Source organism: Ctenopharyngodon idella, chromosome 8, assembly GCF_019924925.1.
Source record: "Ctenopharyngodon idella isolate HZGC_01 chromosome 8, HZGC01, whole genome shotgun sequence".
NCBI lineage: Eukaryota > Metazoa > Chordata > Actinopteri > Cypriniformes > Xenocyprididae > Ctenopharyngodon > Ctenopharyngodon idella.
The window spans coordinates 1009740-1021133 of NC_067227.1; the positions used below are offsets into that span (position 1 = coordinate 1009740).

At 37.4% G+C, this 11394-nt stretch overlaps 1 protein-coding gene across 8 annotated transcripts in view; it reads right to left on the minus strand.

Annotated features, from left to right (window-relative positions):
• LOC127517166 (polymeric immunoglobulin receptor-like) overlaps positions 1 to 10218 on the minus strand; it is a 197143-nt gene extending 186925 nt beyond the window's left edge. For 2 of the 8 annotated variants that reach the window (XM_051902410.1, XM_051902409.1), the window contains exons 1-4: positions 9863 to 10161; positions 2731 to 3033; positions 2176 to 2490; positions 1753 to 2079 (exon numbers count right to left, since the gene is read on the minus strand). In XM_051902410.1, the coding sequence (XP_051758370.1) occupies positions 1753 to 2079; positions 2176 to 2490; positions 2731 to 3033; positions 9863 to 9902 (985 nt within the window). In that variant the 5' untranslated portion in view covers positions 9903 to 10161. Of the gene's footprint in view, positions 1 to 1752; positions 2080 to 2175; positions 2491 to 2730; positions 3034 to 9862 lie in introns of all 8 variants that reach the window. The other 6 variants (XR_007931202.1, XM_051902411.1, XM_051902407.1 and 3 more) reach the window with 6 other exon arrangements.
• Between the last annotated feature and the right edge of the window lie 1176 nt (positions 10219 to 11394).

Here is an 11394-nt window from a genome sequence, read left to right on the forward strand (position 1 = left end):
GTAATAAAGGTTCTGAAAATGTATTTGATGAATGGCTTTCACTCATTTAAGGTTCAGTAAAATCAATAAAGTTCACAAATTCCATTAATGAATGCTTTGTTAATGGTAAGTCATGTTAATACAGGGTCTACAAATGTTAATAACACATCAGTTAATGTTGAAATAGTGTACACTTTACAATAAAGTTCACAAATTCCATTAATGAATGCTTTGTTGAATGTAAGTAATGATAGTAAAGTGCATATAAACATGAACAACATGTCTGTTAATGTTCAGATGGTTTCCACTTCAGAATTATGTTTACAGCCCAAATCAATGCCTTATTAATAAATAATTCTGATAAGGTACACAATGGCATTTTTAGCTTTAGGGTAAGATGGTGAGTTAGAAATGTTCACCCTTAGTGTGTCAACTGCTACATACACTAATGTAAATATGTACAGTACATTAACCTTAAAACATTAAGGCTATTTTGTTCATGATTAGTTCATGTTATCTAATGAATTAACTAATGTTAACTACTTGCGCTGTTGTGCTACAGCACTAAAACCTGCACTTCTACTCCATCCAAATGACCACACTAATGCTGCAACACCAGACACTGCAGTGATCCAAGATTAACAGACACAGAGAGAACTAAACACTAAACGCTTTCAAACCACAAGATCTTCAGCCATTTGCAGATGCTGACAAAGACAATGTAAGTTGCACGAACAGTAAAAAAAAAAAAAAAATGAGTATACGAATGTAAAATGAACAAATAACTATAACTGTATAAAAATATTAAAGTGGTCACATTTATAGAATAAAATTAATAAATTGGTTAAACACAAACATTGACAATTGCTTTACTATGCCCGCAGTGCAGTTTCTCGTTGTGAAAGTGACATGAGGGTTGCGGTTGGGGGATATGTGCCTTGTGGTAATGAGAGAGGAAGAACACGCTGTTCATTCTGACTCTCTAACCATTAGGCCACGACTGCCCCAACTGCATCACAAACACAAAGCTGCACTTGATAGACTGCAATTATACAAACTGCAGTTTGTTTTTATACTTCCTCTTTTTAACTGCATTTTGTGGTTTTGCTCTGTTAGACAGAACATCTAAATTAAAAATAATCCTACTTGAATAGAATCAGCTTCAAACATCAATGATTTTAAGCAACATCTGCTGAACAGAAATTAGTCATGAGTTTTAATAAACTGATGATTAATATCAAAACTGTCCTCCAAAAAAACCCTATAGGTCGTTTTTCAAGCACCTTATTACGACCTATATTTAGTGTCGTGTTACGTCATGAAATGACTTATGACTGTCGTTACCTATCAAAATGCGTGTTTATTTAAATGCAGTGTGTGGAGTTTTTACACAATTTGTTCTATTTCCATTTAGCAAAACTCATTTTTTTTATTAACGACTACACCTACCCCACCCCTGAACCTACCCTTAGTGATTTATAGTGCATATACTCTTTATGAGCACATGCGTTCCCTGGTATCGAACCCACAATCGCATGATCACATGATTGCATATTGTTATTGCAATGCTCTGCCAATTGAGCTACGCAAAACCCTAAATATCATGCAGATAAAAGGGAACAATGCATTAAAATGAAAGTGTCCTGTTGTTTATAGGGGCGGCACTTTAGTAAACGCTCTTATGGGTCGTATTTCAGGGAAGTGACAAACGACCTATATAGGCATATTGGTTGGAGAACATGTTGTTAATATCACTGAGAAAAACATCTGTACCTGTAACGCTGATCTGGACTTGTGTGATGAAACTCTTGTGTCCTTGATCAGACTGAACTCCACACCAGTATTCTGAATGTTGTTCAGTCACATGACTGATTCTTCCCGTCAGGAGCTGCTTTTCTCTGTCATCATACAGCTGGATCTTTCCCTCATGGATCCATCTTCTGCTCTCCTTCACAGACGTCTCTTCAGCACAGAGATTATCTCCAGATCTCCAGCAGAGAAACTTCACATCACTAATGTGGGATTGTGGGTATTTGCAGCTGATGTTCACAGATGCTCCTGCAGCAGCTGATAGACTGATGCTCTTCACACAACAATCATCTGTTTCAGATCCAAATCAAGTGCAGCAATGTTACAATTACCAGATATATTCATGGATTCTGTCAAATAATGCAGAAATGAATGAAAGCGTCTCACCGTCTCTGATGTCCAGATTAAACTGAGAGAAGATACTGTAGTCTTCAGAAACTTTGACTGTAATCTTATATTCTCCAGAGTCGTTCACATTCAGCTCTCTGATAAACACACGTAAGAGATCTGCAGATCTGTCATCATGAACAGAGAATCGTCCGTCATGTTTCCGTTCTGTTGTTCTGTTAGTGTTCATTACAGTAAAACATTGATCTGCTGCAGTTTTACAGACTTTCACATTGTTCTTGTGTTTCATCTCATATTTGAAGTTTATAATGACGTTTCCTCCTGAATATCCTCTCACACTCCTGTTTTGTTGATCTGTTGAACACAAACTCAGATAATTTGTCATTTTGTTCTCAATATAAACACATATCTGCTCACTGCTGCAACATTTATGAATGAAGTCAAGATTATGAGTGTAAATCTTACATCAGGAGATCAAAAGGTTATTGATGGCGTCTGTTATGAGTTTCACGTGTGAACGGCAGTAATTACAGTCAGTGTTGAGTATCGTGATGTTGTGGAGATCATCATGGGTTTGAGCTCTCAGTTACTCACCTGTTATAACCTTCAGATTCACTTCAGTGTAGGAATCTTTTGCTCTACAGTAGTACGTCCCAGAATCCTCTTCACTCAGATTTCTGATGGTCACTTTCAAGACTGCTGAACTTGTGTTGTCATACAGAGAGAATCTTCCAGAATTAAACCATTTATCTTTAGTCTCAGTCTCGATGAGGTCAGAGCATGTGGACCTCTGATCACCTCGACAAAAAGAGTTTGCCGTATTTTTTGTCTCATATTTGCATGTGATCCTGACTCCTCCTCCTGAATATCCTGTCACATTCATGGAGCTCACGACACCTACAACAAACCAGCATCTTAATACAACACTAACATATACTGGAGTGAGAGTTATTTTAAAGTGTCCCTAAAGGTAATTTCACCATATTAGGTGAAGATAAAAGTTGTGTCCCAAATGACGCACTATACACTATACACTATGTAGTCTACTAAACTGTGTAGTGTATGAATTTTATAAGGTTATTTTGTAATTAAACATCAGAGTCTGATGCCCCTCCCCCTCCACTACATAATTAAAGCTGCGACAGTCGAGTGCATGAAGTGTCCAAGGCCCCGTTTACACGATCTCCGTCTACACTACATGGCCGAAAGCGCATGTCACATGACCATTCATGCACACTGGGCATGCACGTAGAAGTGTAAACAATTGCCTCTTGCACATGTAGGCAGCTGCAGTATTAAAAAATGCAGAGTTTAACTGCACAATGGCTGCTAAAAATTACAACAAAGCCAGCAAAGATTGCAATTCAGTCTCCATGTTGTTGTTTACATGGTCGTCAAGGATACGCAGAGCGAACGTGGGCAGCCATGCCATCGTTTTCAAAAGTCTCCGTTTTTGTCCATTTATACTGAAACACAACCCCGGCGTTTTCAAATTAAAACAAGGTCTGCAGCATTTTCAAAAGTCTTAGTTTTCGAAAGTCTTTCGGTTCGAAAACACTGCAGACCTTGTTATAGTTTGAAAACGCCGGCGTAGTGTAAACAACAGGCGTAACAATTGCAAAACTTATGCGTTTCAAAATGAAAACACACTAGTGTAAACGGGGCACAAGTTTCTGTATTTAAAGTGCACTATTTCTTTTTGAATTTTCAGTGTGAACATACTCTTGCTATTTATGGAAGTAAATGAATGACAAATGTTTTTGAAATAAAAAAAGCTTTTTGAATTGCACTAATTGAAAAAAATATTTTTAAGGCTTGCATTTTAATGGGCTGAAATTCAACATGGTTGTATATTTAAGCAGTGAATATTTCAATTCAAAACATTTCACACACATTTTCATTATTAAAAATTCAATGATCCATATTCACCTTTCAGATTTCACTTCCAAAATATTTGGTCTGTTTAAAAATACAATCTATAATATTTAACAGGCAATTTTTAGTCCGTTTTGTTTCACTTTATAAATTCACTTACACAAATTTAGTGGTTCAAATTCAACATAAAATTTAACATTGGACATCCGGGAACTGCAGAAATAGCAGTACATTGCCGATGCATGATCTCCATCTGCTGTTAGTCATCCTCACCAGCAGGTGCCGCTAACGGCTGTTGACGAAGACCCAAACAACAGCTGGAGAATCATTCATTCACAAAAATGGATTTACAGAAATGGAGCAAGTGTATGTGATGATTATCAGGGCCAGTATATATACGCGGAAAACCTGATGAAGACACACAAGCTGTGTTTACATTTAATTTAATGTCTTCACGGTTACTTTCCCTGTGTAGCTTACATGTAAGCAGCCTTCTCTAACACGATTGAGATTATAATGTTTTTCCCCTCCCCAACGCTGATGTACAGATCAAACATTACATCTTAAGATATACAAGTGCATCTCGATAAATTAGAATATCATGAAAAAGTTATTTTTTTTCTGTAATTTAATTAAAAAAGTAAAACTTAAATATATTCTACATTTATTAGACAAAGTAAAATATTTCCAGACTTTTTTGTTTTCATTTTGATGATTACAGCTTGCTGCTCATCAAAATAAAAAAATCAGTATCTCAAATTATTAGAATATTTAATTTCAAGTTCTATTAAATTACCATTCTCTGGGTATAAATACTGGGTTTAGGTCAGTAATCCCAACAGCAGTCATGGGGAAGTCTGCTGACTTGACAGTTGTCCAGAAGACGATCATCAAGACCCTCTACAATGAGGGTAAGCCACAGAGGGTCACTGCTGAAAGAGCTGGCTGTTCGCAGAGTGCTGTGCCAAAGCATATTCATGGAAAGTTGACTGGAAGGGAAAAGTGTGGTAGGAAAAGGTGTACAAGTGAAAGGAATGACCACAGGCTTGAGAAGATTGTCAGGCGAAGCCGATTTAAGAACTTAGGAGAGCTTCAAAAGGAGTGGACTGAAGCTGGAGTCAGTGCATCAAGAGCCACCACACACAGATGTCTTCAGGAAATGGGCTACAACTGTCACATTCCACGTACCAAGACACTTCTGAACCAAAGACAACGTCAGAAGCGTCTTACCTGGGCTAAGGAGAAAAAGAACTGGACTGTTGCTCAGTGGTCCAAAGTCCTCTTTTCAGATGAAAGTAAATTTTATTTGGAAATCAAGGTCCCAGAGTCTGGAGGGAGTGGAGAGGCACAGAAACAATGTTGCTTGAAGTCCAGTGTGAAGTTTCCACAGTCAGTGATGATTTGGGCTGTCATGTCATCTGCTGGTGTTGGTCCAATGTGTTTTCTGAAGTCCACAGTCAATGCAGCCATCTACCAGGAAATTTTAGAGCACTTCATGCTTCGGTCTGCTGACAAGCTTTATGGAGATGCTGATTTCATTTTCCAGCAGGATTTGGCACCTGCCCACACTGCCAAAGGTACTAAAAGCTGGTTCAGTGACCATGGTGTTACAAACCCGATTCCAAAAAAGTTGGGACACTGTACAAATTGTGAATAAAAAAGGAATGTAATAATTTACAAATCTCATAAACTTATATTTTATTCACAATAGAATATAGATAACATATCAAATGTTGAAAGTGAGACATTTTGAAATGTCATGCCAAATATTGGCTCATTTTGGATTTCATGAGAGCTACACATTCCAAAAAAGTTGGGACAGGTAGCAATAAGAGGCCAGAAAAGTTAAATGTACATATAAGGAACAGCTGGAGGACCAATTTGCAACTAATTAGGTCAATTGGCAACATGATTGGGTATAAAAAGAGCCTCTCAGAGTGGCAGTGTCTCTCAGAAGTCAAGATGGGCAGAGGATCACCAATTCCCCCAATGCTGTGGTAAAAAATAGTGGAGCAATATCAGAAAGAAGTTTCTCAGAGAAAAATTGCAAAGAGTTTGAAGTTATCATCATCTACAGTGCATAATATCATCCAAAGATTCAGAGAATCTGGAACAATCTCTGTGCGTAAGGGTCAAGGCCGGAAAACCATACTGGATGCCCGTGATCTTCGGGCCCTTAGACGGCACTGCATCACATACAGGAATGCTACTGTAATCGAAATCACAACATGGGCTCAGGAATACTTCCAGAAAACATTGTCGGTGAACACAATCCACCGTGCCATTCGCCGTTGCCGGCTAAAACTCTATAGGTCAAAAAAGAAGCCATATCTAAACATGATCCAGAAGCGCAGGCATTTTCTCTGGGCCAAGGCTCATTTAAAATGGACTGTGGCGAAGTGGAAAACTGTTCTGTGGTCAGATGAATCAAAATTTGAAGTTCTTTTTGGAAAACTGGGACGCCATGTCATCCGGACTAAAGAGGACAAGGACAACCCAAGTTGTTATCAGCACTCAGTTCAGAAGCCTGCATCTCTGATGGTATGGGGTTGCATGAGTGCATGTGGCATGGGCAGCTTACACATCTGGAAAGGCACCATCAATGCTGAAAGGTATATCCAAGTTCTAGAACAACATATGCTCCCATCCAGATGTCGTTTCTTTCAGGGAAGACCTTGCATTTTCCAACATGACAATGCCAGACCACATACTGCATCAAGTACAACATCATGGCCGCGTAGAAGAAGGATCCGGGTACTGAAATGGCCAGCCTGCAGTCCAGATCTTTCACCCATAGAAAACATTTGGTGCATCATAAAGAGGAAGATGCGACAAAGAAGACCTAAGACAGTTGAGCAACTAGAAGCCTGTATTAGACAAGAATGGGACAACATTCCTATTACTAAACTTGAGAAACTTGTCTCCTCAGTCCCCAGACGTTTGCAGACTGTTATAAAAAGAAGAGGGGATGCCACACAGTGGTAAACATGGCCTTGTCCCAACATTTTTGAGATGTGTTGATGCCATGAAATTTAAAATCAACTTATTTTTCCCTTAAAATGATACATTTTCTCAGTTTAAACATTTGATATGTCATCTATGTTGTATTCTGAATAAAATATTGAAATTTGAAACTTCCACATCATTGCATTCCTTTTTTATTCACAATTTGTACAGTGTCCCAACTTTTTTGGAATCGGGTTTGTAACTTTTATCTGACTCCATTTTATTATGACCTCAAATTTAGGGTAGAATACCAATTTATTATTGACCATTTATATGATAATTTATCTAGACATTTGATTATTCTATTTAACTCTTTACTCTTATTGTACTCGTTCATTCGGATTCCTATAGCACTTTGAGTCTCGCACCGGCCGGGCATACGATCTCATACTCACAATCTCGTCAGTCTTGGTCATTAGACAGAAGCAATGACTAATATTCTAGAGGCTGTACCCACTTTGCTTATTCTAGAATATGTTTATTTAGTCCCCATAGATCTGAACACACTGAATTAAGGTAAGATTACTTTTAACCAGAGGCCATGACCATTACCATAAAATCAGGCTGACCAATTTAGCTTCCTCTAGTGGTAACTTTACATAATCACGCAGTGGTTTACCCACAAACACTTAGTTAGAATAATCTTACCATAACCAGAGGTTGAGGCCCACCCTGTTAAGATTGGTCTAGCAACACTCTGTTGCTCTAAAAGGAAAACCCATTATTAGCCTACACAGTCTAAGTATACATAACTAATGCCAATGTGTTAGTCGGAGCTCCAAAATATCAGTTAGTGTGCCCCACTGCTCCACCTAAACTGTACTTTAGTCCGTTACTATCCTGAACGTAGATTTGTGGGGTTATGGACTTAACGTAATCTGCTAGAGTCAATAATTTCAGAGTAAGTCAGAATAAAATCAAATGACAATTTATTAGTCAGGTAAATGTATCATGCCAATTACATAATCAATTCAAAGATGATCAATACAAAACATCAAATGCTTAGAAACAGAGTAAAAGATGAATACCTGACATTAGAAAAATGCACATTGCTGAGTGTCTGAAGGATCTGATCTGATTAAAGAATCACGCCCTGAGCCTCCTGCAACATCTCTTTAAATACTCAGACCAAGGCAGAAACTTCTTTCAAATGGAAACATGAGTTCACAATGAGAATTTGCATTAATCAGGGTCCTAGACTAGTTTACACCTTTTGGGGACAGAAGGCCATTTGCATGAAAGACCCTGTGAAGGTAGACACACCCATTACAGAGAGCAAAATATTTCTAAAATCTTAAAACCTTTATTACCTTCTGGTTTACTTCTGTGGGAATGAGACCTTTGTACCAGTCGAGACATTTCAAATGATACCAAACATGTATAGTGTTGTATAACTGTTCACATTAAACCATATAGATTTTGGGTAAGTTTCAGGTCATCTCTGCATGTAGAGAGAAGTGATGGGGGAAGAGGGGGTGAAGGAAAGGAAATGTAGATTAAGGCAATGCTGAGGTGTGATTGACTCAGTGTGATTGCGTCTCGGATGGGAATGCTAATTTTGCAAGAGAGAGTTCAAATGTTAATTTTCTTTGTTTTCTCAGAGTAGCCCTCTCTTGGTCTAGACGGTCCAGCATCAGTCTTACAGTTGAGATAGTGAAGTGGTGGATTTTTGTTAAATGTGAACCAAAATCATCACAATTAAAAGAACCAAAGACTTAAAGTACTCCAGTCTGTGTGCATTGAATTTATTTAATACACGAGTTCCACAATTTGAGTTGAATTACTGAAATAAATGAACTTTTCCACGACATTTTAATTTATTGAGATGCACCTGTATTGCTCTCGGCTGTTTATATCGATTCAGATGTCCTAATTCGATTCTGATTCACAAGATCTCAGTTCGATTCCATTACGATTCTCGAATCTATTCTCAATTTTCAATTCAATTCAATGAATTCAATGATTAAATTTTCACTGGCCCCACCACAAAAAAAGTAATTAATGAATAAAATAGTTATTGTTTTTGTTGTTTTTGACCCATGTATCCTTGTATAGTATTAAATAAGGTTATGACACTCAATATTTTAGATACCAGTGAAATTTAACAATTCTCGATTCCATTTTCGGTACCACAGCTAAAACTACTAATATAAATTTCAAAGATTATTAAAGACAAGTAAACAGTCATTAATAAAAAAGAACAAATAATTAAACTACAAGCAATAGCACAAATAAATACAATAGAACAAAGACACAAATGAAATAATCAGTGTTTTTCAGGTAGATCTAACAGTAGTTTTCAGGTACAGAAACTGAGTAAAGTAATCAAATGTAAAATAACACTGCATCTAATCTTCACTGTACAAATTAAATACAGGTTAAACCTTATTAAAGTTACAAAAGATTTGACAGTTTATTTCTATTAAATATCAAAAATCTAAAAGGTATGAATGATACTTGACATCTACATGAACACTTTACAGTTGGTTTTGTGACTGTAAGTCATTCTTCTAAAATGATATTTAAGATAGAAACGTGTATACCGATGTTGTATGTATTTCTAATAATGAAAATGTGTGTGAAATGTTTTAAAGTGAAATATTCATTGTTTAAATATACAATGTTTAATTTCAGAACACAAAAATGCAAGCCTTAGTACAATTCAACAAGTTTTTTTTATTTCAAAAACATTTGTCATTATTTTACTTCCATAACTACTTATACTACAAAATGGCGTATAGTGCATAAGTATGCAAATTGGGACGCACCTAAAGACTTTTGGTCATTCTTTAATCTCTGTTCTAGTTCTTCTAATGTGATTGTTGGATCAGAACGTGATTCTTACCAGGAATCGTCAGCAGAGTGAAAGTCAAGATGATCCTCATCCTTCTCTCTTATTAAATGTCCACTTTAAAATTACTGCAAGCGTCTTTAAAATAAACTGCTAAATGTAACAGAGATGCCCACTTCCTCTGAGAGAAAGAGAGAGTGTTAATAGAGAGGGAAGTGAAACTACTTCTGTTGGGGATTGCCCCACTGAAAGCTGGTGTATATGTTATTGACCGCTGTAGAACTCTGGTCAAGGAGTTGGAGTCATCAGATAGAATTTAGTCGTTTATTGCACAAGGGTGACCACATACACATAGTAGTGTACTTGAGGTAGTTTTCTGAAATAAATAAAATAACAGAAATAAATACTCATTTTCTAAATATAATCAACAACTTAACAGATTACAAACTCAAAGATAAACAACCTTACATAATGAACGGATATATAAATATGACCAAGAAATATATCAGCATGAGTCAGCAATATTAAACTGCGTAGTGTAATAAAGATTACAAAACCCACCAAATATGAATTATATAGGGAAATGAGACTGTGTTATTAATACAGGCAGTAATAATGGCGACCACAAAATTATATTATCTTACTGAGAGATGTTACACTTTAAGCGAATAAGTTTAGTAAACATTAACAATACTAGCCACGATGCTAGCGGGACAAATCTGCTCGTTAAACAGGATCAAATTACACTCAGAAAGATCGCGAAACATAAAGAACATAATGAACACTGTAAGCTAATGCTACTGCAATACAGTGTAACAATCTGCATTAACAACATTATACATTGAATTAAAACTTACTTGTCATCAACTTTCTCTTGCACATAAACGTTGCACTTTAGTGAGAGCATGCGATCTGAATGCTCTGCTGGAGTGATAGTGAATAGGCAGTTACGCAAAGCTCATACATGCAGGAACACTGCACTACGTTACTTACGTAAGTCATAACTTAAAACGTCACACAAATAGCGAACTTAAACTTAAAAGAAGAGAATTCACAACAGCCACCCCCACATTTGAGCAGCAAATGGGTAATCAAAGGAATTCTCTAAATGTCTTTAGTGTTACCTTCTAAAGTAGGCAACTCTATCAGGCGAGCAACTGGTCTGAGATAAGTTTTACCGTCAATGAGAACTTCAGCAGTCCGCACACATCCATCACTACTGGGCAATGTCTTCCGAACTTTGCCTATTGGCCACTGACCTCTTGGGAGTTGTGGATCTACGATCAGTACAACAGAGTCTACTTCCAGGTTTTCTGAAGCTTTTCGCCACTTCTGCCGGGTCTGGAGAGCAGGCAAGTAATTTCTTGTGAACTGTATCCAGAATTGGTCCACCATGTTCTGACAGTGACGCTACCTCCGCCGCCCCATATTTCCTGGAGCATACGCCACCTGAGGGAGCGATGCATCCCGCCGCCCCATAAGGAGAAGATTTGGAGTGGTCGGATCAATGTCAGCGACGTCTGTTGAAACATATCCCAGCGGTTTTGAGTTGAGGATCCCCTCTACCTCTACTAGGATGGTGGACA